At 31.4% G+C, this 24,527-nt stretch overlaps 1 protein-coding gene and 2 long non-coding RNA genes across 3 annotated transcripts; all 3 read right to left on the bottom strand.

Moving 5' to 3' along the window:
- Window positions 1-1,726: 1,726 nt before the first annotated feature.
- LOC101245197 (uncharacterized) lies at window positions 1,727-2,223 on the bottom strand. The gene is made up of 2 exons (XM_004246758.1): window positions 1,902-2,223; window positions 1,727-1,860 (listed from the first exon to the last, which is right to left on the bottom strand). Exons 1-2 carry the CDS (start codon window positions 2,221-2,223, stop codon window positions 1,727-1,729), a joined length of 456 nt encoding a protein of 151 aa, XP_004246806.1.
- Window positions 2,224-11,084: 8,861 nt separating this feature from the next.
- Window positions 11,085-23,112, bottom strand: LOC112942115 (uncharacterized). Its single transcript, XR_003248063.2, has 2 exons — window positions 22,792-23,112; window positions 11,085-11,761 (listed from the first exon to the last, which is right to left on the bottom strand). It is a non-coding gene; the product is annotated as an uncharacterized lncRNA (long non-coding RNA).
- Window positions 13,295-19,497, bottom strand: LOC104649019 (uncharacterized). The gene is made up of 2 exons (XR_742982.4): window positions 19,422-19,497; window positions 13,295-13,540 (listed from the first exon to the last, which is right to left on the bottom strand). It is a non-coding gene; the product is annotated as an uncharacterized lncRNA (long non-coding RNA).
- Window positions 23,113-24,527: the final 1,415 nt, after the last annotated feature.

The raw sequence follows: 24,527 nt of genomic DNA, 5'->3' as shown, positions 1-24,527 counted from the left end.
AAAAAATTGTAGTAAAAACAAATGAGAAGTGAACCATCTTTCTTTCGAACAAACAAACTTGAGCACCCCATATAGCGATACTCGGTCAGATTAAACCCTTATCCTATAAATCTTATAATTACTCCCTTTAATCCTCATGTTTAGTTGGGGACATACAATAAAGAGGAATAGAGGTATGTTGTCTATTTAAGAGATGCTCAATAATGACATTTATTTCCCTTTCAGGGGGAACACCAGGTAAATCATGGGGAAACACTTCTAGAAATTGAGTAACAATGGGGAACGGCTGAAGTATGGGGTTTTTGATTCCATATCCCTAACCCAAATAAGATGATATATGCAACCCTTAGAAATCATTTTCCCCTCTATAACACAAGAGAAGAACCTAATATTAGACTGACCAACGTCATCAAAGGCACATCATCAAATTCTAAGCGTCCACAATTGTTAGTCAGTATATCACCCAAACACAGGGTTTGGATCGTTCCCACAGGGAGTGATTTCGAGAATAATTCAACCAAGTATAAATTCGGTAATGCTTGTCATAGCTAAAATAAATTATCGATTAAAAACATAATTAATAAAAAAGAGTGACACAAGTCTCAATTAAGAATGGGAGTTCTTAGGCAAATTGGCAACTAAAAACAGCATAAAGTACGAAATATATGAACGGGACGGGATTCTTGGGATGTGATAGGAATATGAGTTTAACTAAACTACCACGTACATGGTATTAATAGAAGAGTTTCTGTGAATTCAAAACTTGTCTAGACTTTAATGGGGGTAAAATATCTCTTGAGTAACTTACCCCGTATCAACTCGGTTTCTCTCGAACATCGAGAAGTAGCTATTATACTAAGCCTCCACCTTAGCCAAATAACTCTCTCATGCTGAAAGTGTGGGAAATGGTAGTAGTAAACTATTTTTTTAATTGATGAATGTTGCAGGAGCATTGGTCAAACCAAAGCACATAACAAGGAACTCATAATGACCGTAACAAGTCCTAAAAATTTTCTTAGAGATATCACTTTCTCTTATGCTCAACTGATGATAACAAAATCTAAGGTCTATTATTGAAAACAAGTCGCACCTTAAAATTAATTGAAGAGATCATCAGTTCACTAAAGAGGATGTTTATTCTTGATAGCAACCTTTTTCAACTGGAGGTAATTATGCACATTCTAAGGAACCATCATTCTTTCTCACAAATAAGACCGAAGTGCCCTAATGTGAGACACTTGGTCAGAGAAAACATTTCTCAAGGAGATCTTTGAACTGCTCTTTTAAATCTTTCAATTATGGTGGTGCCATTCTATATGGAGGAATGGAGATATGAGAAATATAAAAAATAATGTCTATATCGAGGTCTATTTCTCATATGAGGGACTTCGGGAAGATCATCTGGAAACTTCACTCACAACTGCGACTTGTTGAATAAGAGGCATCTCAACACTAGAGTCGTTAACTCTAACAAAGTGATAGGAACAACCCTTAGAAACTAACTTTATCGCCTTAAGATACAAAAAAAAATGACCCTTAGGCACTACAAAACTACTTCTCCACTCAATAAGTGTCTCATTAGGGATTTTGAACTTCACAACTCGAGTTCTTCAATCGATTGAGTCATAACAAGAATGAAACCATTCATACCTAGAATGAATTCAAAATTATATCTAACTCAACTAAGTCATCCATGGTTCTTTTGTGATTGACGGAAATGGTACAATCACGATACAATCTCAGCTAGAATAGACTCACCAACAAGTGTAGCAATACTGAAGGGCTCAAGATGTTGCTCAGGAAGAATATCAAAATTAAGGGAAACATAAGGAGTCACAAAAGATAGGCTTTCTCCTAGATCTAAAAAAGCATAACATCAAAAGTAAATACTTTGATCATACTTGTGAAATCATCTGAAGATTTCTCATACTCTTGGTGACTTGTGATAGCATATAGGCGGTTTTCTCCTCCTCCAGTTCCGAAAGTACAACCTCTAGGTGCACCAGCCCCGTCTGGTGGAGCAACTGAAGAATATTGAGCTCTATTGACTCTAAATACACTACCCCGCCTATTTTTATGACACTCTTTCATAAAACTACCTTCTTGACCACACTTGTAACAACCAATGGAGCCATTGTGAAACGTTCTTGGGTGGTTCCCATCAAACTTAAAAGATTTAGGAGCCCAATTATCTCTGGTTGCCGCACTATGTACCTTGAGCATGCACAGATCTATCTCTAAAATTCAATGAATTCTGACTATTGTACTCACATTTGTTCATTTGTGAAGGTGCACTACAACATGATAAAGTAGGTCCCTTATGATTCTAGTGACACCCTTCAATTGGTATATTCATCTAGTTCCACTCTCTCAGCGTCAATAACATGCATAATCTCAGAAACCTTTGCAAGCTATTCAGCAAAGTATTTTGGATCCTCAGTGATGCTTGAATCAGTGAATCTTGGAGGATTCATCCTTAAAAACTCCCGGATTTTAGACGTATCAACCACAATTTACCCATATTTTCATGAATAAATAGTACTTTACTTAAGAATTAAATTTGGACAAGATATTTTAGTCTTTTTTAATGAAAATGTTAAACGTGCTTCATTTAGTTTTATTGTATCATAAAAAAAATCCTAGAAATTTTCAATGTAAAATGAATTTATGTAATAACAAGAAAACATATTTTTAATTTGAAAGCAAATGAATATTTGCATTTAGGACTAAAACATGCTTAATGCACTTTAAGCGATGCCAATACTAATACATGATTTGCTTATTTTACACTATTATTGATTATCCAATATAAAATTAATTAAATAAATAAAATGTAAGTATAATTAACAAAATAAATGTAGATTTAAATTATATTTTTGGAGGGTCAAAGACTTCACCTTTTTATTTAGAGAGAAGAATAGTTAGTTCTATAGAATAACATAAGAAGGAAGAGAAATTACACTATTTTTAGTGATATCGAATTTTGAGTAAATAAAAGTTAGTAGCTTAACTCATTTAGCTAATTCATACTTTACCCATATTTTACCCGTAATTTACTCATATTTTTATTGGTCAAATATGGTATCAACCCATATTTTACCCATGTGAGAAGTCACTCACCCTACCCATTAAAATAAGGGCGGTTTGAGCGGGTCACAAAAATATAGGCTCATTTTGCTGCCACTACCTGCAACTAACAACCCTCTTTTTTTAGAAAAAAATTTACTTATTATGTGTCATTTTTTTTATTGAATGAAATAAAAATCCACCTCTATAATTTTTTCCGATAATTTATCCAAATCAAAACAATATATCATTTCAAGATTCAAAATATATATTTTTTTAAATCTAGTAATTTTTATTTTCTATAGCTTTTTTCTAAAAAAATTATTTTACATGATTAAAATATTTTTAGAAATATTAGTCATGCCACAATTATAGGACATAATATGTTAGTATAAATCCTAAAAAAAGTTGTTTCAGTTGGTGCACCAGTCCAAGATTTGATCACTAATGACGCGGATGACAAGATTATTAGTCGAAAAAATGAAATGATCTCGTTTCAAGAAAAAGACTGTAGACTCTTTTCAGGATTTGTGGAAGCGAATGAATACTATTATTCATGGGGATTCCTTTTCACAAGTTAGAGTGTACTGAGGTATTAATGATATAGTTTTAAAATTCATTCTTTTTAGATTTAAAGGGAAAATGCCGCTACAACTCTTGGAATCTTATTCTTACAAAATTGGAATAGTAAAAACATAACTTCTCTTTTAAGGAACCCTCCTCCTAATTTAAGAAAGTGTAGTACTAGTGCATCAGCATTTTGTATCAGGTATCATAGTGGTAATATGGTAGTAGCTAAATGTTATATAATTCATGATACAACCAACATAAGTAGTTGAAGCTACATCTATAAGGGAGAATCTTAAATATGTTGGGTTTTATATGCCCTAAATTTCTTATTATAAATAGGTTTTCCTTTTAGGAAAATGTTTTGGATTGATTAATCCTTATTCTGGTAGGAAAAGATTTAGGACTCTATAAATAGAGGCATTTTCCTTCTAACTTAATCAGCATTCACAATGTAGTCTTAAGGGTTTTGAGAGTTTTGGTTAGGGAGAGAATTTATGGGTCACAAATTTGATGCGTTATCACTTGTCTGAACCTCCCATGTATTCCGAGTGAATTGATTGAGGTTGTTTCTCTCTGTATTTTGTACTCTCATATTTATAGTGGATTGCTCGTCTACTTTGTGGAAGTAGGTCGATTGATCGAACCACGTTAAATCTTTGTGTCTTTTGGTATATTTCTCGTTGTTTTCTTACTCGTGGTCTTTGTAGGTTTGCTTTGTTAGCTTCCGCATTTACACCTGCTTATTTCCGGTCCTAACAAAATACTATAATGAGCATGAAATTTCCAATATCATTTTAAAATAAAACTCTTTAGTTATTACTACAACAAATTCGATTATCAGGGACAAATAATTTCGTCATTTATAAATTATATTTCGTCACAAAAATCTTGTGTGAGGAAAAAGATTTCTTCACTCAGACGTCACTAATGAGTGTTTCAAAAAGTATACATAGACTATTTAGTGTTTCGTCGATAAAAGTCTTATATTAATTACAAAAAGAAAAAATCTTCCCCAAAAGCTTAAACATTTGTTACAAATTTATTTGTGGTAAAAAGTATATTTTTTGGTAGTTAATAGTATTCTTTATCACTAAAAATTATATTACTACCGATAAAATTATATCGACACTTATTATTTTACTTCAATTAGTGACGAAATCAATTGTCTCTAAAGTTATATGTATTTCGTAGTTGAATAAAATCTTATTCATCACTAATGACTATATATTATATACAAAAAATTATTTTATCCTTAAATATATTGCATAAAATTTGTCATTATAAAAATGATCTAATTTCCTATGATATATATATATATATATATATATATATATATATATATATATATATATATATTTTCAGCCCCTGGTCAGGAGCTTGCACATTATTCTGTGAAAATTCCTTACATCAGATCAACTCTCCCTTGTCTTTCATTTTTGTTTTATTTTTTTTTACTTCATTCACTTCTATAAAATTAACTTTTGTAGAAATAATATATTATATGATTATTTATACTCATAAACAAATGTATAAAATTTACCAGTCATAATTCGTTCAAATGTAGATTATATTTTAATTAAATTGTGTAGTATATTAAAATATCTTTAAATATATACAGTACGACTTTCGTCATTTTATTTATTTATTTATTTAAATTTTAAAAATTATTTAGTACAATAATAACTTTTTTTAAAATTAAACTTTTGATTTTATTTAAAAAATGAATAAATGGTTCAAGTTGAATATTGATACCCATCACTATAGTTAGTTCATTATACATTTGAAGTCCTAGTTAGTCCATTTCTTTTATTTGTGCTTTCATTTTTTAATTTATTTTAATTTTAACACTGATGGAAAATTTTTATAGAAAATCATGAAATATATCGCACCTTCACATAGTTTAAGTTTTTAAGTCGATGTTATCTCTGTATAGTTACTCTACGTACGTATGTGGAATTACTATTAAATATGTACATATTTATTGATGGAAGCAAATAGATCGACTTAGTTTATGTAGTTTACTAATCACAAAGCAATAGACACACACAAAAATTAGCAAAAGGACTTAAGAAATAATTTTTATATCGTGCTTATCACTGAAAGTGTATCAAAGAAAAAAAACAAAAGTGCTATATATTATATTTGTGAAATGATACATTTTATAATTGCGTAATTTAAGAAAATTGATATATTGAACTTTTCCATTTATACAAAATCGACCAAATTATTTGTTTTTAATATTTTCACTTGTCAAATAACGAATGGACTCCGTCAATTTCTTATGAAGCACACGCATTATTCTTTTTGTAGGTTGTCACTTATAATTATGAACAATTGTAGCAAAAAAAATTTTATTTAGCCATGAATTTTTTCGTAGCAAATAGTTAAATTATTCACTACAAATTTTAAGTCGTCGCTATTTAACCCCTTACATATTTTGTGACAATTTTTTCATTGTCACTGAATCACAGATTGATCAGAGACAATAAAATATTTGTCACCAATTACTTATATTAATAGTGAAGAAAAAATGTCATAATCAAATCTAAATTGTCATAGCTTACATTTATAATATTTAACTACAAACTTTAGTTTGTGCATATTTTAACAACAAATTTTTTTAGATGAATTTTTTTTTGCTGTCAAAAATTTAATAAATTATAAGACAAAAAATATGTTGTCATGAATTAGATACATTATTAGTGACTAAATAATGTGTCACCGATGACTTTAAATTTATGGCTAACACAACTTAACAAATGAGACGAATAATTTTTTTGGTGGGAAACATTAGTGAACAAAACATTGCTATGGATATTTATGCTTCATCACTGAAAATATGTGTCTCATATTTAGCACGAAAATAAATTTTGTCACTAAAAGCGAATAATTAGTGACGAAATTTGATGTCGTAGTTTGTCATGAATTACATACACTATTTGTGATGAAACAATATGTCACCGATAAATAAATTCGTGACTAACACTACTTAACAAAATAACACCAATTAATTTTTTGATTGGAAACATTAGTCTACAAAACTTTGCAAAGATTTTTTATGTTCGTCACTAACAGTATGGGTCTCATATATTTAAGCACGAAAAGTAAAATTTGTCATCAAAAGCGAATAATCAGTGACGAATTTGACGTTGTAGCTATATATGACGCATATTTTATAGGGTGAGTGGAAAGTATCTTGGAGTGTGGAATTGAAAATAAGTATCATCGGTAGATTGAGAAAAGATATTTTGCAAGAGTAAACATTCCCTTAGAAAAATAAAATATTCTTGAGTAATTTTTACTAATTAAGTTTTATCTTTCAAGAAATTTACAACGCAAAAATGAAGATACTCAATCTAGATAAATATTTTACATCATACATAAGGAGGCATCTACACGATTAACAGAGATAATAGATTTATGCGTATCATAGTACATGATCCATTACAGAATACATGTAAGTTCAATCTGCTAAGGTAAAATTTCTATTATGATAAGCTAAAGTTTGAAGTAAATTCAATTGATTTGTATACTTACACCTGGTGAGAGCTTGGACTGTCCTTAGTACCAAATCAAAACTTTAGTTTCTGCTAAAATTCACCATCAACAAGGCAGATCTGCAAAAACGTACAAAAGGATGCAACATAAATTTTTCTCCGATTTCATTGTGGTAGAATCATCTAAATAAAGTCTTAAATGATGGTACTAATCCTGAATGGGGTTCAATCCATTCAAATAGAGCTGAAACATAGAGCTTTATTTTTGGTCATAGCATATGTGGATACTGGATCTGTACATTTTGAAGGCTAGAGTTAAGCTTCCGGACAATAGTAGAACTTATTTTACATGACTAGTTATATTTACACCAGATTTGGACTTAGTGGTAGTAGATATAACTGATGAATTCACAACTTCCATGATGATTAGTTTCGAAGATGAAAAAGGTAGAGTAATGAGTTGAATGACAAAGCTTAGAGTTTCGATTGGTTCAATGGATTAAAGAAGAGATCGATTTCATCAATGTGTAATCACCTGAAATCCACAAAAGTATAAGCATTAAAACTCTTTTATCATTGGAGTATAAAAATTAAAGATCTCACTTTTATTGTAGCTATACTTAAAGATCTCACCTTGATTGTAGCTTGAATAAAAAAATGAAAGTGTATGATGATTAGCATTTTAGATATAATGTTTGACATCATGCTTAAAAGGACATTTGATCAAAACCATGCCAAGTTACTTTGAAAAGCCTTATGCACAACCAAGAACACATATAAGAAAATCATCATATATTCCTTGACACAAGACCAACATCATCAAATAAAGTCAAGTCAACATGTGTAGTAGCATACTAGATCTCATAACCAATCAACTCTAACATCATTTTATAACAACAAATCATGAACAAGAGTTCATAACATTACAATATATGTGAGACCATTACTCATAACCCATCACCAAGCTTACAAGTGCAATGATTAAGTGAAGTCCCATAATCCCACACAACCAAATAAACCAAACAAAGGATCATAAGCAATATCTAACATCATATAACTTAGCATCATGAGTAATCATCCTCATATTTAGCAATATAGACCAATAACATTTTCATAAGTGAAACTAACATCATATGAGTTCATCAACATGTAAAGTCAACATATGCATATTATTTACTTTATAAAAACACCCTCCTAGGATTTCCATCAAGGCCAACTAGTGAAATATATATTTCATAGAGGACTAACCCTTTGTATATCATAATTATCAGCTCATTTGGAATTGCATCAGAACTTCCTTTCATAACAATCCTCATATGTGAGGTTTAAACATTATCATCATCAACTCATAGTAAGGAACATAAGTGATTCATAATCAAATTTATATCATTAAACCTTAATCATAATATCACAATCCATATAATCAATACCATCAACTATATAATCTAATCACAACCAACAATTCAATTGAATACCATCATCAAGTATAAGCCATCACAATTGAAGTAATGATTCAATATAATAAGTCTTACCAATTCACCTTCACAATCCTTCTCCATGGTATTACCATCAACCAACCATATTCATCTTATAATAGGCTTAATAACATCATACAATAGTTAATTACAAGAGCTAAGTTAACTGCATCATCACTAATCAGTTCGACATCAATCCATAACATCAAAACTACCCTAATTCAGCAATAATTCATCATAATTCATTCATAATAATAAAAATAATTAAACAACAAAACAATTTAGAACATCAATTTTGGATTAAAAATGATACCCATGTTTTTCTCAACGTTTGGAAATCAATTTTAAAGAACCCTTTGGGGATAGGAGTTTAAAAGGTGAAGAGTTCACATACCTTAACAATCCTTGAATATTAATGGAGAAAAGTAAACTTCTTGCTGCCCTAAAACTTTGATCTTGGTCTCCAGTGAAGTCTTCTTTGGGAAGAGAGAAAGTAAAGAGAAGGAAAAGAGATTTAAATTTGGGGATTGAAGTGAGTTAGGTTAGTTTAATGAGGGTTATGTATTTATATAGTCTCTTAATTAACTTAACTAGACTTCCCCTAACCCTTAATTAACTACCTAACAAACTAATTAAATTAAATGACTTACTTTAATTGGATAGTAAAAACCAGAACTGACCAACGAGACCCCGACCTACGGTCTGTAGGTCAATCGACACTAGCTCATGCCCTCCGTGCTGCACAACAGTCGATGGTGTCACAGACTTGGTTTTTGGACACATTTTGAAAATGGATAAGGCATCACCTATGGAGGCCATCGATGCCTCGTCGCCTAGACAACGGCTTGTTGATTGGTCTTGTAATTGGACACTGTCATTTGAGAGTTTTGGTCATTTTGGAAAGGTCCTCCTCAAGGGACCCTAAAGTGGTCTTTGGGGAATCTTACCCAGACGTTTTGATCGTAAACACACTCTAAAATATGTTTAACACCTTTTTACCTAATTTCATTGAATTCCAACTCTTAAAACCCCATGAAACATGCCAAGGCATACTACCTCTTTTTCACAATTCATTGGACGTCATGGACGTTCCTTGAGGTTTTAACTCTAAAACCTCCTAAATGATTGATATGCATTAATTTAGGACATAAAACAGTGTTACCAACCTTAGTTCAACGTGTGAGGCTCTAGATTAGGTCTTTGACTTATGGCTAGTTCCAAAACTTTTTTATATCAGGGATCATAGTGTTAATCTGGTAGTAGCTAAAGGTTTCAAAATTCATGATATAACCGACATTATATTTAAATCTATAGACATAAGGGAGAATCTTAATTACTATATTGACCATGAAATTGTCAATATCATTATTGAGTCTTACTCTTTACTTATGGTGCATATTTTATAGGGAGAGTGGAAATTAAAGGGTAATAAAATGTGGCATTGAATATTAGTATCATTAGGAGATTGAGAAGAGTTATTTCGCAAGAGTAAACATTCTCTTAAAAAGGAAACATTCTTGTAGATGTTTTACTAATTTAGTTTTATCTTTTGCACGTGATTTTTAGATTAACCGCATTCAAAAAATTCATAGAGTAGAAAAGAAGATATTAAATCTAGCTAAATATGGTATACCATACTTAAGGAGGCATCTACACGATAATTAGAGGAAATAATAGTATGTGTATCATAGTTCATTCCTTATTACATGTAAGTTCAATCTGCTAATAAGGTAAAATTTTCTATTAGGATAAGATAAAGTTTGAAGTAAATTCAAGAGATTTGTGTACTTTTATCTAGTGAGAGCATGGGGTGTCCATTAATATCAAATCTATGATTTAATTTAGCTAGTATTCCCCATCAACAATGTGGATTTAATTTGAAGAAATCTACAAAGGGATGCAAATTTTCTCTGAGTTGATTGTGGTAGAATCATCCATATGAATCCTAAATGGGGTTCAATCCATTAAGACATTATACATTGATAAAACTGCAATTAGATAGAGCTTTAATTTTTGTGATAACATATGTGGATTGTGGATCTACATATTTTAAAGGCTAGAGTTCAGCTTCGAGGCAATAGTAGAACTTGTTATTCTAGACGAGTACACAAGGATTTTGACTTACATGCAGTAGATATAATTGAGGGATTCACACAAATCCCATGATTATTAGTTTCATAGATGAACAAGGTAGATTAATGAGCTAAAATGACTAAGTTTAAAGTTTCGATTGGTTCAGCTGATGAAGACGAGATCGATTCCATCACATTGTCATCACCGAAAAACCCTAAAAGTATAAGCAATTATACTATTTAAGAATTGGAGGGTAATAATCTTCACGTGGATTACAACCTGCTAAGAGTGGAGAAGACTGATACGATCGGAAATAAGCAGGTGTAAACGCGAAAGCTGCAAAGCTAACCTCAAAAGACCACGAGTAAGAAGACAACGAGAAATATACCAAAAGACACAAAGATTTAACGTGGTTTGGTCAATCGACCTACGTCCACAAAGGAAATGAGCAATCCACAATAAATATGAGAGTACAAAATACAGAGAGAAACAACCTCAACCAATTCACTCGGAATACATGAGAGGTTCACACAAGTGACAACGTATCAAGCTTGTGACCCACAAATTCTCCCCCTAACCAAAACTCTCAAAGCCCTTTAAGACTACATTGTGAATGCTGATTAAGTTAGAAGGAACGTTCCTCTATTTATAGAGTCCTAAACCTTTTCCTACTAGAAAAAAGGATTAGTCAATCTAAAACCTTTTTCTAAAAGGAAAACCTATTTATGGTAAGAAATCAGGGCAAATAAAACCCAACAAATCTCCCCCTTGGCCTAAATTTCTGACAAAATAAATTTGTCCACCTTCTTTACTTAATCTTCAACAACTTGCTTCTCATCTCCATAATCTCCTTTGCAAAATTTATGTCTCAACACAGAGAACCTTTCTGAAACAATTTCTCCAACAAAATCTTCATTACTGTAAAAAAGGTTGCTGCTAAAACTACACACGCCAAGATGAACACCTCTTTCTAACCTGGTTCAATCATCGATTATCGAACCACTGAAGCTGACTCGATCATTGAATCTGGCTCTGATACCACTTGTTAGGATCGGAAATAATCAAGTGTAAACGCGAAAGCTGCAAAACAAACCTCAAAAGACCTCGAGTAAGAAGACAACGAGAAATATACCAAAAGTCACAAAGATTTAACGTGGTTCGGTCAATCGACCTACGTCCATAAAGGAGATAAGCAATCCACCATAAATATGAGAGTACAAAATACAGAGAGAAACAACCTTAACCAATTCACTCGGAATACATGAGAGGTTCACAGAAGTGATAACGTATCAAGCTTGTGACCCAAAAATTCACCCCCTAACCAAAACTCTCAAAGCCCTTTAAGACTACATTGTAAATGCTGATTAAGTTAGAAGGAACACTCTTCTATTTATAGAGTCCTAAACTTTTTCCTACTAGATAAAAGGATTAGTCAATCCAAAATATTTTTCTAAAAGGAAAACCTATTTATGGTAAGAAATCAGGGCAAATAAAACCCAACAAAGACTTCATATATTCTTAGTGTAAGGGCTAGCAATTGACAAAGTCAAGGCAGATTACAACAGCCTAGCGTCACTAATACACATATTGTGATTGCAAGGCTAGCAGTGTGTTGACGAAGCGTAGTAGTTTAATGCACCTGCAATGGTCAAGGACATAAACATTTGACGAATGTATGCTGAATTTAATTTTAAAATCTAGAGAGCTAATCTTTTAACAACCAAGATGATACGCAAGCATATTATTCCAAATGATTTATGGAGAATGCGAAGTCTCAATTCCTATTTTACTTGAGATAATGGAAAGTGCTGGTTGTCCAGTTTCCATAGCAGAAAGAGTAACATATTTACAAGTAAATATGGTATGTTCAACCTTGTGCATTTTCTAAGTTGTTGTAATTTACCAAATTACAGAACAATAGGGTATGTCAGAGTGAAATAATATTAACGAATTTTCTTTAAAAGTAACAATTGACATTTAAACAAACAAATTTCACCATATAAATTAGACACATTTCCTTAAGTTAAGTGAATAAATTTTAAAAGAAATGCAGGTAAGAAATATTATCTCAAAAAGTATGATTAGATCTAGAACAAATAACACCATGACCAATGTGATCTCATGAGTGCGCTTATGAAAAAGTGAGGCGTACACAAAACACCCCATCTTGTCTGAGGTATAGAGGTTGTTTTTGATGTGAATAGATATAGAACATTCTAACAAAAACATATGAGTACTTTCAAAAGTTCGACACTTTTAATTTATAGTATAACAAGCCACTAAAATAAACACAACACCATGGCTGAGACAAAATAACGATGCCATTAACATGAATGTTTCCTTAAACACAATTTGGCCTTACGAATGAACCAAACCACACGTGTGGATATTCTCCGAGACACCTCATGGTGATTCAGGAGAAGTCTACTTGTGTAAATCTTGTGTTTGGTCAGAGACATATGTATATATAAAACTTTGATATCTAAGTTATTATATCAGGACCAACATACTGGATGTTATTGTGCCTGCTCAGGAAATGATCCGCTTTCCACCAGTTCTTACTACACTTGTATTTGCTAGTTGATTAAGTTTAGTAGAGAAACACATAACAAGTAAACAAAAAAAGCAACATACATATCATTTTATGGAATTTAATAATAACAATACAGATGAAAAAAAAAGAAATATAAAGAATTTGTACATATAACTTTTTGAGTTGTTGTTGACAGTGCTCATACAACCAATAAAAATCGAAGTCTTCTTCATCAATTCAAAGTAAAGCATGAATCAAATTATACAACACTGAAAAGCGCTTCACCATTATAGCTATTGAATGGAAAGGGTGACCATGATAAGGGTCTCATGAAACCAAAAAAAAAAAAGATCAATTAGATATATAAAAATGGAGAATATCAAAAGATCTGTTAAAGCTTTAAATAAATAGTTAAAGGTTATGGATATGAAAAACATGAGAGTTATAAATAGTAAGAATAGTAATTAAATAAATAATTGTATACGAGCTATGAAAATGAATACTTAATGCAAATAAAGGAGAAAATTAATAAATAAAAAAATGAATAAAGAGCAGAGAAATTAACACAAATATATAAGTGTTAAACCAGCAAGAAAAAAAGAAATCTAAAATCAATAAGTAAACGAGAAATTATGCCAAAAAAGAGAGTAAAAAGTGACAGCAAAAACTAATACGAAAACGCAAAGAAGTAGAAAAGATGTAACGGCATTGTTAATTTATTTAATAATTGTTACTAATATTTATCATGAAATAGTTTTTTACATTGTCATAAATGAATAATTTAGATTTTGGATTTTCTTAGAAAAAAATTACTTATTGTTTTAATGGTATTAATGTAGTTACTCAACTTTATAGGGTTATTTTGATATTTTAACTTAAATTTTTTGTTTCCACTTTTAGTAATATATAACATAAATAAATATAATATAAGAATATTTAAATAAATATTATTTGCACAAATAATAAATCTCTTCTATAATGTTCATCGTACATTCCACACTATGACAGTAATACTTCAGAAGTTGGAAGTCGAAGGGAGAAAGAAATTTTAGATTTTTAGCACTGAAGCAGGATCCAAGCTACGAACCGTAGGAATATCTACGGGACGTAGGAGGAAAGTTGTAGACTTGGGGGTGAGTTTTGGAATTTCAAGCTTCTGAGGTTTGACCTGCGAATGAATTGGACGAATCTTACGAAGGTTGACGAGCCGTAGGTGGGTTCTGCAGGAAGGTTTCAGACTTAGTGAAGTTGGTTTTAAGGTTGAACAATACATACAATAGGAAATTATATGAATCGTAGGTCCAAACAATAGGAACTCTCTGACAATTATTTTAAGGGTATTTGATCTCTTCAGATGCATTAAATTCCTATACTATGTTGTTTTATTCCAATTGCTAATTCATATAACATCCCTTCTACACCTAAAACTACGCCAACTCTCTTATTTCTTTGAATTCTCAATTTACATCCGCATTCAACTTCCTCAACTCTCTCTCAAGTTGAAGGAAAAGAAGCAAGGGTTTCCAAATCAAGTCTTCTTTTTCACAATTTCTTTAGGAATTTGATTATCAAAGTATGTAGGGCTTCATCATTGAGTTTCATTCACTCATTGAGCCCAAAGGTTTCTCTATTCACCAAGTTCATTTTCATCAATTGATTAGGTTTTCATTCGATTCCCCATGGGTTCTAATTGTGTTGATTCAATTGTTTGATTTTGATCTTATTATGATGATTTTGATTCAATTACATGCGTTCCAATTCAAATCACATGAAGCGATACATTTATCATCATTTTTTACTATGAACTTTCAAATACATATTTATAAGAAACTATAAACCTATAAATGATGTTTTCATGAAGATTGTGCATGATCATGAAAAGAAAGGGTCTATATTAATTTAACATAAGCATATAAGAAATTGTATAATGATTTTGTCACATATTCAGGAATCATGATTAGTGAAAGGTGTTTGTCTGATTCAAGATTTGATGAACTACTCTGTGATATTTTAAGCATACTTGAGTCTTTTGCTCCAGAGGAGGAATGAAGGAAGGAAACAGTGAGGGTATATTTCAATACGCAAGAATAGGGAGAGCAGAAAGAAAGAAGAAGGAATAGAAAGACAACTGTGGTGTCACTTTTTGTATTGAACCTCCTTGGAGGAATTGTAAAAAAAATATTGTGAAGGAATTGATAAAACATATATGAAAAGATAAATCTAATTCTCGTATTCTGGTTGCATCACGTCACTAGGTCTAGGACCCTCTTTTATATATAAATATAAATGATATGATTGTTGTTTTTATCACTGATTATATGCTTTTTCCTTAGACTTGTAATCCTAAGAAAATTTACATGGGACACAAGGTGGAACACAAATATCCAGAAACTAGTATAACTTAAATATTGAAGCTAAGAAAAATAATATAAAAGGCTGTACTCATCAAAAACATTGTCCACACAAGAATTGTGTATCTAACTATCTCTTAAAGATGATAGGGAAGTGTAGAGGATTTGTGACAAGCTTCCCCACAATTCCCGCACTTATGACAACACTACTATTAGATACACACATAACAATTATTAATGGTATATTAACCCCAAGTTAGTAGTATAAAAATAGAGGGGCAACCATTAGTAAAATAATTAAGAAAGAATCAATAAATCTTCACAAAAGCCTCATATTCTATTCCTACTCCCACCTTTCTTTAGGACCCATTTCATCTTTCTGTTTTTATCAAAATCTAATGTACTCCATAGTTGTTGAATATGTACTAATGAGGATTGAGACGTCTTACTTTGATTCGCATCAGAAAAAATGTGGTTGCTTGTTCTAGTGTTTGTATGAGTTGGAGAGAAATAATGAAAGAAATTGTCAAAGCTCCTGAAATATGTAGAAAATTGATCTTCCCATCTCTTTGAAGTAGTTTCTACTCTCAATTATTACTTCTTTGCATTATTGTTGTTTTGCTATGTGTTAGTTTGACTGAAGGTAGTTATGGACAAATAATACTGGAAGATATAAACCTCAACTATATGGTTCATCCCCAATGCAAATAACTACCGTCAGTCAAACTAACACAAGTAAAACAACAACAATACAAAGGCATAAAAATCAAGAGTCAAATCTTCTTCAAGGAGTTGGGAACGTTAATTTTTCGTAAATTTTGTGCTTTGACAATTTCTTTCAGTGTTTTGATCCAACTCCTACAAACATCAGCACAATCAACCAAATTTTTTCTCAGGCGTCAATCATATTCACACACCTCAATCCTCATTCGTACATGGTTAGCAAGTATGAGGTACATTGAATGTTCATAAAAAGAAAAATCTTAAACGGGTCTTAGACGAAGGAAAGAGTAGGAGTAGAATATGAGGTTTTTGTGAAAATTGCATGATTGTTTGTTAATTATTTACAAATTGTTTCCCGCTATTTATACTACTAACTTAGGGTTAATATATTATTGATAATTTCTATATGAGTACCTTTTGGAAAAGCAGTTTCCATAATTTCGGGAGTTATGGGGAAGCTTGCCACACATTCTCAATACTTCCCTATCATCTTTAAGAGATGGCTAGACATTCTTAATTCTTGTGTGGAAATTGTTTTTGATGAATCCCTAATGGTACTGCCTTGTATATTATTTTGCTTAGGTTCAATCTTTAGTTATACTAGTTTAGGGATATGTCTGTCCCATTTTAATTTTATTACTATTACAAGTATAAGAGAAAAACATATAATGAGTAATAAAAGAGACAATTGTGTGTGTGCGTGTGCCTGTGCATGCACGCGTGTGTGTGTGATACAAAAAGCGACACGACAATTCGCTTTCTATTCCTTCTTTCCTCTTCTTTTCTCCTTGTTCTTGCGTATTAAAATATTCCCTTTCTACTTTATTCCTTTATTCCTCCTTAGGAGAAAACTACTCAGGTATGTTTAAAATATCATAGATTAACTCACTAAATCTTGAATCAACCATGTGTGAGATTTCACAAATCATGATTCCTTTGTATGTGAAAAATTCATTTCGCAATTTCATTGATGCTTATATTAAAACAACCTAAATCATAAAACCTTTGTTTTCATAATGATGCATAACCTTCATAAAAACATCATTTATAGATTCATAATTTCTTCATAAATTCATGTATTTGAAAGTTCATAGTAAAAATCATGATCAATATATGGGTTTATGTGATATAAATTGAAAACCATGTAATTGACCAAAACCATCATACAAGGATCAAAATCAAACAATTTAATCAACACCATTAGAAATCATGAGGTATTGAATGAAAACCTAATCAAATTGATGAAAATGAACTTGGAAAATTGAGAAACCCTTAGGACTCAATGGGTGAATTGAGCCCATTGATGAAATCAACATTCCTTGAGGATAAAAGCCCAAAAGCAATGGTGAAAAGGAACACTTGATTTGAAAATACCAGCTTCTTCTTTCTTGAACTTGAGAGAGAGAGAGTTGAGGAAGATGAACGTGGATGTGAATTGGGAATTTGAGTCAATGAGAGTTTTTGGATAGTTTTAGGGGTAGAAGGATAGTTATAGGACTTACAAATAGGGGTCAAACGACAAAATTATAGTCATTTATTGTATAGGAAAAGACCGAAATACCCTTAAAAATAATTGTCGAAGGGTTCCTACTATTTGGACCTACGGTCCGTAGAACTTCCTATGGTCTATATTGGACATCCATAGAACCGATTTCAGAAACCCAAAATTTACTTCACAGTACATGGGACCTTTATACGGCGTGATTCCCAAGGTCTGCAGAAGCCATTGATAAAAATCAAACATGCCCCTCTTTACTTGGAGTAATGGAGAGATTTTGAACCAAAGGAAGTGAATGAAATGACTAATTTTTTATTATTATTTGAAACTCCATTGAGATCAGTTTTAAAATATATGATTGAACCTTGCTTTTCAGGTTTCCTACATATATCCTTGGCTAGAAGGAAATTAGACCAGTGTAGTTCGTGAAAATTTGATAGCTCCGAAACTCTCAAAAATAGTGGTAAAAAATTTGCTTGTTATTGTTTGTCACCATCTTTCATCTATAATTATAATATAAAAAGACCTAGAGAACTATGGTTCACTACATTTAAGGAGTAACAAGATCCCTACTTGATGTGTCTTCTTAGGGTTGTGTGTTGATCTTTGACTTTCTTTGTGCTTCATTCTTAAGTTTGATCTTCATGATCTCTTGGAATATTAAGGATCCTTCTCAAGTGCATGTATTTGAATTGAGGTGGAGATAGAAGACAAAAACATAATGTTAAAAAATGAAAACTTTGAACATGTCGTGCTTTTTTAGGAAAAGAAAAGATATGAGAATCACAAACAAGGACGATGACCCTAGGAAGAAAAGTGACAATAAGGCATATTGCCCTGAGAGTTTCAAATGGGAAGTATTGTCCTTGTTGATTCATATAAGATAGGGGTGTATTACCTAAAGCATTAATATGGTGCATATTGCACATGTATGAAATACTTGTGCTTATTTCCCAAGATAAGCATATGGGTGTAAGGAATAAAGGATTGTGTGTACTGCACATGAATGAAAGATTGTTGTGTATTGCACATAAATGAAAGATTGTTGTGTATTGCACTTGAATGAAATATTGGTATGGAATGCACTTGATTTTTAAAATTAGGAGATGTTTTCCTATTGATGGAACGATCGGACGCATTACTAGAAGTTTTCACATTTATAAGAAAAAAATACAAATAGCCTGTGATGAAACACAAAAAAAATCAGAAGACTTTTGAGAACTTTTGATATGATTTTTCATATTTCTAACTTGTAATACAACATTTCCTTTATCACATTGTTGAGCGAAAGAATTAGAAAATTGTTAGTTCAAAAGTGTTAGTTAGTTTGCGGCATTGATGCTCTAATGACTTTAACAGTCTTTTGACCAATTTGTCAATTTCTAACTCAAATCCTTGGATAAAACAATTAACTAAAACTTTCTCTTTGTTTATCTGAGACCTTAATGTTCTTGGTACTATTAAATGTCATTGTACAATTGATCCATTTATCAGTCTCAATGCACTTCTTTGCCTCGATCGACATTTTTTCCTTTTGACTTATGAAATTTTCAAATGGTAAAGCGTTAGTATGATGAATTAAGAGCATACTTATCTAAGCACATCATATTAAACAACCATTTCAGGTCTTCTTACCGCATAACTCTTCATATCAGCGGTTTGAGGAGTTTTGTTCTGTTGAATCAATATGATTATTCCTCTTGCAAAGTTTATACAGGTTAAAGAAAAACAATATGAATAATTAAATTTAGGGGACAATTTATTTTAGGTTTTGACTTTTTATACTAAGTCGTTAAGAGAACTACAATTCTCTCTTTTTTTTCCCTTCTAGTCTCAATAGAGGTAAATTAGAATGACCATTCTTTTATATTTACACAATTTCAACCATCCACAAATTCTTGTGTTAAAGAGTTTTTCACAACATAATTTTTTTTTACAAATTTCATTCTTATTTGTATCGCCAAATATTTGAACTCTAAGTATATGATGACAAAATACTTTCCGATTCAAATTGTCCTTTGAAAGTCTTGTATTGAATATGTTTCATCATCAATCACCAGAGTCTTGAATTGTACTTTGTAATGAAAAGCGCCAATAGGATATGAAATAGTTGCATGCAAGTAACAACCTATGAAGCCTAATACTTGACTTGTAACTTCAACTTCATCACCAATTTGATATATTATTATTTGTTGTCCCTTATATGTTGTTTCTCTTATTTCATCCGACCTAAAAACCAATTTTTAATTGGTGATTTTCCTCTTCTATTGAAAAAAGTGAGCAAATTTTTAATACAATTGCCTTGCATGCAATTGTATTCGATAAAAGATATTAACTGAAGTTGTTTTAAACTTTTTATGAGTTAAATGAAATGGAAAGAAAATTAGAAATATTTTTTGTTATTTTTCAATTTTTTGAAATTTTAAGAAATTTAACTTGAACGTTATAAAAAAAATATTTTACATATTAAAAGAAAACATCATAATTGCTTACTATTTTCAATGGCAAAGGAAAATCACCAATTCAGAATTGATTTTTTCTCATATGAAATAAAAGAAATAGTAAATAAGGGACAACAAAAAACACTGTATAAAATTAATGATGAATTAATTTTTTTACTTTTTTTTTAATGATGAAGTTGAAGTTGCAAGTATTAGGCTTTATAGATTCTTACTTACATGCAACTATTCTTATCCCATTGATGCTTTTGATTACAAAGTCCAATACAAGACTCTCGTGACTAAATCACACTCAAAGCAGTATTAAATTAGAAAAATATACTATCATAGATGTTAATAACAAAATATATAATTTCAACCAAACAAAATAGGATCATTATAAGTTGCTACATTAAAAGAGAAACTAGTATAAATAAGGCAGGCAAATAAGAACTTGAAACATCAAATAAAAGAATATATATTTTAATAAATCATACAGAAATCAGAATGTAGTAACTAAGAAATTTATGTTGCAACTAACTAAAATTGCATCAACAATTTCTTACATTGGGAAATATTACTATTACTGATTTACTACTAATTGAATTTCTAACCTTCATCCAAAAATATGAAGGCTTGAGAAACTAAATCCCCTGTGTAAGCTCAAAATAAACTGATACTACTTCTTATTTCCTATTTATGTAAGCCTTCATAGATTTTGCTCAGACCATTTTGTTCTTTTCTTTTCTCTAAATTTAACTTTTTAACTTATATTTCCTACTTTATCTTATATGGGACTTGAAACTCTCATTTTGGGTGTTTCTAGCAATAATTAATCTATTAATGTTTCCCAAATTATATTTATAATTTAAATTTAATTAGTTAAATTTTAAAGTTCTTAAAATTAAACACATTATACTTCTGAATTATGTATAGCATATTGATATTAAAGTTTTTTTCTCTTGCTAGATTAGTGTAGTGAATGAGGTAATACTAAGAGCCTATTTGTATAAGATTATATCTCTTTTCTTATAAGCCAAAAAAATCACAAGTTATGATAAGTGCTTAAAAATATTTCCTTATTCAAGCTAATACTAAAAAAATACTTAACAGCTATTCCACAATTGAAACTACATTATGATTTAAATTTATACGGATGAAGTATTTTAGAAAGCAAATACATGCCCTTGTTCAATGGAAAGGAGGTTCCCATTTCTAGAACACATGCTGCTGAATGGGGTAGGGTTAGTATTAAATCACAGATGGTGGGAATTGTGGGGCCTATTCTAAACTTGCAGCAGTCCATAAGGTTGTGGCAGGCAGTATAAGGCATTTATAGAGTGAAGGTAGTTTTTCAAGCTATCCTTACATTATTTTATAGTTTCCGTGGAACCGAATGAATCCTATTATTGGTGGAGGTTCCTTTTAAGAATTTAGAGTGCTATGGGGTATTAATGATACAATTTTAAGATTTATTCTCGTGAGATTAAAAGGGAAATGAAGCAGCAACTCTTGGCCTTGTATTCTCTCAGAATTGGAATACTACAAACCTCAATTCTCTTTTAAAATTGTAAGATGGAAGCCTCATCCTCCTAATTTACGGTAATGCAACAATGGATTCAGCAGAATTTTGTATCATAAATCATAGTGGTAATCTGGTAGTACCTAAAGGTTTCAGAATTATGATACAACCAACATAGTAGCGGAACCTAGAGCTACAAGGGAGACTCTTAATTAATCTATTGAGCATGAAATTGCAATTGTCATTATTCAGACTTACCCTTTAGTTGTGGTGCATATGTCGGAGGGAGAATGGAATGGGTCATGGAGTGTGGCATACGAGATTAGTATCAATAGGAGATTGAGAAGAGATGTTTAACAAGAGTAAACATTCCCTTAAAAAAGGAAATACGCTTGTATATTTTCTTATTAATTTAGTTTTATCCTTTGTAGGTGAATTTAGATTAACCAATTTCAAAAAATTCATAGCACATAGAAGAAGATATTTAATCTAGCCAAATATGGTACACCATACATAAGGAGGCATCTACATAATTAACAGAGCAAACAGAGGTATGTGCATCCACAGATTTTTGTACTTAAACATGGTGAGAGATTAGGGTGTCCATTTAGGACCAAATAAAAATTCTAGTTTCAGCTAAAAATCGCCATCAACAAGGTGAAACTGTAGAAACCTAGAAAAGGATGCAACATCGATTTTCTCTAATTTCATTGTGGTAGAATCGTCCAAAGAATGCCTTAAATAATGGTATTAATCCTGAATGGGGTTCAATCCATTGAGACTTTGTAGGGAGATAAAACTTCAACAAGATAGAGCTGAAACTTAGACCCTTAATTTTGGTCATAGCATATGTGGATAGTGGATCTGCACATTTTGAAGGCTAGAGTTGAGCTTCAACGCAACAGTAGAACTTGCTTAGCATGAAGAGTTACATTTACACCAAACTCTGCACTCACTAGTAGTAGATCTAACCGAGGGATTCACAACTCCCTTGATGATTGGTTTCAGTGACAAACAAGGTAGAGTGATGAGATGAAGAACTAACCTTGGAGATTTTATTGGTTCAAATGATTGAAGATGAGAGCGATTCCATGCCTGTGTCATCGCCTTAAAACCGTATGAGGATATGCATTAAAACTCTTTTAACATTGGAGGGCAAGAATTAAAGATCTCGCTTTGATTATAGATAGAACTAAAGATATCACTTGATTGTAGCTTGAATCATAACAATGGAAGTGTATAAAGATTGGGAATTTGGAGGAGCGTATAAGAAAGAAGCTACAAACTTCCAACTATTCGTGTTCTCACTTTCCTAATATACTTTTTGTTTTTATTATTTCTATAGATATTATTTACATTTGCTTATGCTTCTACTTCTGGACCGGATCACTTTTGGTCTCGGTTATTTGTAAATATTTTCTTTGCTTTTATGAATAAATGGGCCTCACTCGATTAAAAAGTGACTTGTTATCTTTTTAAAGTAAGTCAATTCAAATAATATCTTAAACGAAAGTAATTTCTTCCTTAGAAGATCTAACATCTCACAAATTTAAAATAGCTAAGAATAAACCAAGGAAATAAAATATTCATTCTTGGAAAGAAAAGGGAAAATGTGGAAAATTATTTTAGTTAAGAAAGTGAGTTTTTTTCGTTGTCAAATAGACATAACTTCTAGCTCAGGATGAGTTAGAGGTAGTTCTTGATATGGTTAGAAAGACATTCAATAGATCTTTTCAACACCTATGGGTTTGGGAATTTTGATATCGTATGATAGATATATTCCTATCGGAATTTTAGTCGTTGAAGTAAGGAAAGTCTCAATCCAGATTTAAGGAATGGCAAACTAGTCTTTTCAACAATTAATTTTCCTCTTTCGTTTTAGGGATTTATTTGGGCTAAAAACAAGTTTTAATTCAGATAGTAAATTAAAGTTTATGGTTAGGGCTTGGAGAGAGAGAAAATAAGAAGGTAAGGGAGAAAAGTCAAGAGTTTGCCAAGAACGTCAAGGTTTTGCGAGTGGAATTCGTCGAGGGTGATCCCTATCAAAGTATGTGAGATCATTTAGTTTTGGTCCGTTCACCCACATATCAAACTTGTTTAAGTCCCATGATTTTCTAATTCATTGAATGAGAATAGTGAAGTTCCTTAAGGATTGACTTGTTGAATGCCTACTATTGTTTTGATTCATAATTCCGGGTTGTTTTTTGAGTTAGATCTATTGGGGATTGAATGTATAGATGATCCTAAGGGTTTGGGAAAATAACAATGGAGTTTACGGGATTTAGCATTGAAATATTTAATGAACTATTTGTCAGACGTCATATGGGTAGGTTCAGACACGGTGCACCCAATCTACGCTAGAGGGTCTAGGGAGGCGCGCCTACTGTATGCCCATATGGAGCCTCAAACCATTGGGTATGGTGCGACGTTCCGAGGACGCGCCCGAATAGGCATTTTTCGCCCAATTTTTGTAGTTTAGTCCGTTTAAGCCTTTCTAAGGTGTTTTAACACTTCCTAATGATTCTAACTACTCTAAATGACTTCTAATCATATAGAAATCAACCAGCAACACGAATTTACAACCTTGAATTCATAACTTCAAATTTAACAAAAAGTTAGAGCCAAGTCTAGAGAATTCCTAAAGTCATTTCATGAAGTGTTTTGCAAATATTTTAAACTTGTTTCAAGACTTAAAGAACATTTGAGTAAGGACTAAACATAAGAAGGAGAAGTTCATTTCAAGTTTCATAAGTCTTTCAAAAACATTTTTGTGTCGTTTGA

This window comes from Solanum lycopersicum, chromosome 9, assembly GCF_036512215.1.
Source record: "Solanum lycopersicum chromosome 9, SLM_r2.1".
NCBI lineage: Eukaryota > Viridiplantae > Streptophyta > Magnoliopsida > Solanales > Solanaceae > Solanum > Solanum lycopersicum.
Note: the sequence above shows the minus strand (reverse complement) of the source record. Positions and strands in the feature narration are given on the sequence as shown.

Bases quoted from the DNA above. Each gene is read 5' to 3' on its own strand.
- LOC101245197 (XM_004246758.1), bottom strand. From the start codon at position 2,223: ATGCTCAAGGTACATAGTGCGGCAACCAGAGATAATTGGGCTCCTAAA. The intron at 1,861-1,901 runs GTATGATCAAAG...ATGCTTTTTTAG, and splicing joins ATCTTCAGATGATTTCACAA to ATCTAGGAGAAAGCCTATCT.